This window comes from Parasteatoda tepidariorum, chromosome 1, assembly GCF_982258835.1.
Source record: "Parasteatoda tepidariorum strain Cologne lab strain chromosome 1, Ptep-v5.0, whole genome shotgun sequence".
In the NCBI taxonomy this organism is placed as follows: domain Eukaryota; kingdom Metazoa; phylum Arthropoda; class Arachnida; order Araneae; family Theridiidae; genus Parasteatoda; species Parasteatoda tepidariorum.
The window spans coordinates 85,243,366-85,247,868 of NC_141755.1; the positions used below are offsets into that span (position 1 = coordinate 85,243,366).

The window sequence follows — 4,503 nt, forward strand, 5'->3', positions numbered from 1 at the left end:
ATCGTTTGCTAATCTTTTTATCTTTATTTATTTCTAACTATAAAATACAATGTTTCCTTTTTAGTCGCTTAATAATTTATTTGCAATTTAGTAAAGAAATTTGAATAAAACATTTTGAATAAAAAACACTTTATTCAAGGAATGTCTAGTTTTATAAAATAGGAAATGATATGATCTTCTGATAGAATATGATTATACACCAGATTGTACTTATTTAATGTGATTATTTTTTATTTTTTGATTTTGTTTTTCAATAACTGATACAATTTCAATAATATACATACGTATGCATAGATTTGGAATAATATGTTTATCAATTTCTAGAATATGTATTTTATAAATATTAATAAAAATACGTAGTCAACATTTTCAAGCATCTCTCACAACATCGCAAAATTCTCAACATCTTACAGGGTAAATTAACGAATGAAGGAACACTTAAGCTTAGCTTGCCTTTAAGAAAAAATCATACAAATTTTAAAATTTTTAATTTTAGCTAAATGATGGTGTCGACATATTTGTTATTAAATACAAATTATGTAAAAAAAAATTAGATAACTTACATATTATTGTTTTAAGCTTTTGGTAGTTTAAATAATAAGTAGTAAGATAACCAAGTGAAGGAAAAGTTCTTACCAGTGAATAAACACTAAATTTTCCAGTGTTCAATTTTCCAGTAAATATTGAATACCAATTCACTAGTATATAAGACATGTTAACTTGACTCTATCATGAGGAATCTTTTGATAGATGAAGGTTGACATAGTCTAAAATGAAATCCCCATCACATTGGTGACCCGGACGTGATAAGAACATGCCAATATCGATGATTGATCCACATTAAGCAGTTGATTTGCTTATAACTATTAAAAATCCCTTATTTTTGAGATGACTACAGAAAACAGTGAAAAAATCGAAGCAACGATCGTCATGAACGCCGAAGCTAATAAAGTAAGCATTAAAATTCCACCATTTTGGCGAGAGAAACCCGACATTTGGTTTTACCAAGTAGAAGCACAGATTCAAATAAATAAGATTACAACTGAAGAAACCAAATTTAATTATTTGATATCCCAGCTGGAACCAAAGTATGTAGAAAATATTTGGGACATTATTAAAGACACTAAGCCTAACAAATATACCTTGGCGAAAGAAAGACTTTTAAATACGTTTAAGGAAAGCGAAAACAAGAGAATTCAGTGCTTAGTTACCGGATTAGAACTTGGAGATTACAAGGCAAGCCAACTTTTACAAAAACTTAAAAATTTAGGAACAGACGATTTTTCAAAGAAAGTGTTAAAATCTTTATGGCTTGATAAAATGCCGGATTTTATACGAAATATTCTGCTTGTAAGTGAAGAAAGTTTAGATAAACTCTCTACGATGGCGGATAAAATTCACGAAATGAAAACTGGGGAAAAATAATAGATGATAATAAAAGCAGACATATCTTGAGCGTCCAATAATGAAAGTCACAAGTTATTCAAGCCTGACAAGTCTTGAGAATTGGCGATTATATTTGAACGCTCGAAGCATGTCGACTTTTACTTCCCTCTTCATATGTTTTGAAGTCAGTTGAGTTTTTATCGTCAATTATACTGTTTTACATTTGGGTCTTGATCATTATTGATAAGGATTTTACACTCGTTAAAGTAAACATATGCATTTTAATATTTTAACAGGATTCATGTAATCTTTAAGAACGTAAGAGCATCAATATTGTAAAAGTTATATTTAAATTAAAAATTAAAATTTTGAGACCAGATATTTTGAGTTAATGAAATTAAATACTTTATCTTTTAAGTTTTTCAGTATCTTAAGGATCTTACTAGCTCTGTTTAAAAAGAGAGTATCAGATATATATAAGAAAACATAAATAATCATAGAAGCAGTATTTGGTGGTAAATGTAGCTTATCGTAATTGAAGAATATGCTGTGGGACATTGTATTGTGAATTTGCGAAAGTAAGTTTCAGAATGCATCGAAACACGGGGATGCAATTTGCTAATCATCTTTATCCAAAGAAAACCATGTAACCTAAATATCTAGCAGAATGAAGCGATTTTATAAACAACGAATCATACAATATGCAACATATTATTTCAATATCTTATTCTTAAACATAACATATTTCAATGTCTTTAAAATGCCACTAAACATTCAGCAATTCCTTGAGTTATAGAAAAAAGAAATATCGCAGATTACCGAAAACCTTGTGAATGTGCATTAGAATTACAATACAATCTACATTTTATTTTTCAAGCACTTTTTTTTCCTTCAAACTTTTTTGCCTAGAAGTCTCGATTAACCCTTTCGCGCCGACTGTCACAAATACGCGACAGCATAAAACAGTATCAACCAGGGTAAAAAGATAAAACTGGTAATCAAAGTAATTTTTTAGCAGTTTATTTGTGTGCGGGGTTATAATTGTTTGATTTATTTAATTCACCATTACTTAGTTCAAAATAAAATTATTTAGTTATACTTTGAACTAACATTGATTATATAAATGATTAAATTAACAATAATTAAATTCAGGGCAAAGTAAGTCTGTGAAATTAGCAACGCCTGCATTTAAGCTACCGTTTTTTACTTATTTACATTCTGATTTTGTACGAATGCTTTTATGAATCACCTGTCCCCAAGGGGTTAAAGCTGTAAAAATGATCATTCCTAAAATTTTGTATATAGCTGTAATAAGTTATGTTAGTTTGATTTTAGTATCAAATCCTCGAATAAATTTAGCAAAAACAGCATAATCTAAACAATATCAGATAAAAAGTTCATGTATTTAAATTATAAAAACTTAGAAAATCATAAATAATTTATAAATCGATTCAAATTTTCTTTTCAAAGGACATTAAAATATTTTTGAAGTTATACTTCTTATGCGACTTCCAACAAGGTTGCGTTAAACGTTTAACGTTTCATTTTTATTGGCCGGAAAATCACGTGTTAGGATCCAGTTTTCCCTCATTCATTTCCTTATTGTTTTGGTTCTCACTAGCATAAAAATAATAAAAGTCATAAAAGTATTCGCGATCGCAACGCTCGAGTACGCCCTCTATCGGGAGCCTGTAAATATCAGACATTAATTTATCACGTTTTCCTTTAGTTCCATCAAAATCATCGGCCATGACGGACGCCATTTTCTTAGCAGCAAATAAAAATAAAAATTTCCCAAAGGAACAGCTGAAGAACTTGAAAAAACTAACCAGAACATGCCAAACATTGAAGCAGAACACGCCAAGCATTTGAAGAACAATTTCTCAATAATTTTTACCTTTCTATTACCAACAACATAACTTACAATTTCATGATCACTTGCTGTTACAGATGTGTATATTATGGTAAAATAATTTTTTCTGTCTTCAATTCATTACAAATTAAAATGAAGTCAACATTACTTTCGTCATTCCAATAAAGAAATGTGAATTCCGAACGTCAAGAACTGCAATAGTTATAGAATTCTTCTTTGTTATAGAACAGTATATATTTCTGTATCTATATAATTCGGAAAACAACAATAAAGAATCAACCAAATTACTTGAAATAGTGTTATTTGTGCTGATGATTAATAAATTTTTTATCGTTTTCTTGGTAAGTATTTCTTAGTTTTGAAAGAATAGATAATTTCAATTAGAATTCAGCTGTTCTGTTTTTAAGCTACATATTCAAATTCATATCGAGAGCTTACAATTATAAAATTTTGATGTGTGGTATGTTATCTAAAAGTAATAAAGGGATAATCTATGCACACATTATTTGAAAATAAAACTTTCAAACGAAGAACATTTCATTTGGAACTCTACGGATTTATAAAGAAGGTAAGTGTTATGATTTTTATAATAAAAAATTAGCTTGTAAAACTTTTTTTTCTTATTTGATGATAGTTCTCTACAGAATGGTTTCTTACGTCTGATTAAGAACTATAAGAATAATAAGAAAAGAAACTATATGAAAGTTTTTATTTCAATGTAAAGAATTCTTAAAATCGTTTTTCATCCTAAGAATTCTTTATTTTCCGTTTTATAGTTTATAATTTTTTGATAAAAATTGTTGTCAAAATACTTTTTTTGAAAACATAAATGGTATAACATTATGCGTTTATGTATACTTCTTGCATATTCTAATGTTTCAAGTAATATGATTCAGAAAAGCATGAATAAAAATTCGGTACTTACGTATTAACGCCACCGCCGCTACAGATTTGGCTGTTTTTAAGTGCCTCCAATCTACACCTAAAATTTTTGTGACAAATCATAAAACGAAATAGAAGTATCAAAGTAGTTTATTGGATTTTGGTGGACAATGAGCAAAATATTTCGCTCCAGAAAAAATAAAATTGCATCTTGTTCTATTTTTGGCAAATCCCAAAGACGCATTTTCGTAGCACTAAAAAATGGTAACAAAAATCGAAGAACAAATCATTTTGGAATTCTTCTGATTTTATAAAGTAGGTAAGTGTTAATTTTTATAAAGTAAAAAATTTTACTTTTAAGT

At 28.3% G+C, this 4,503-nt stretch overlaps 1 protein-coding gene across 1 annotated transcript; it reads left to right on the forward strand.

The window, feature by feature from the left end:
- The first annotated feature begins 888 nt into the window (after positions 1 to 888).
- On the forward strand, positions 889 to 1,425 carry LOC122270184 (uncharacterized). Its single transcript, XM_043046631.2, has one exon. It carries the CDS (start codon positions 889 to 891, stop codon positions 1,423 to 1,425), a length of 537 nt encoding a protein of 178 aa, XP_042902565.2.
- The last annotated feature ends 3,078 nt before the right edge of the window (positions 1,426 to 4,503 follow it).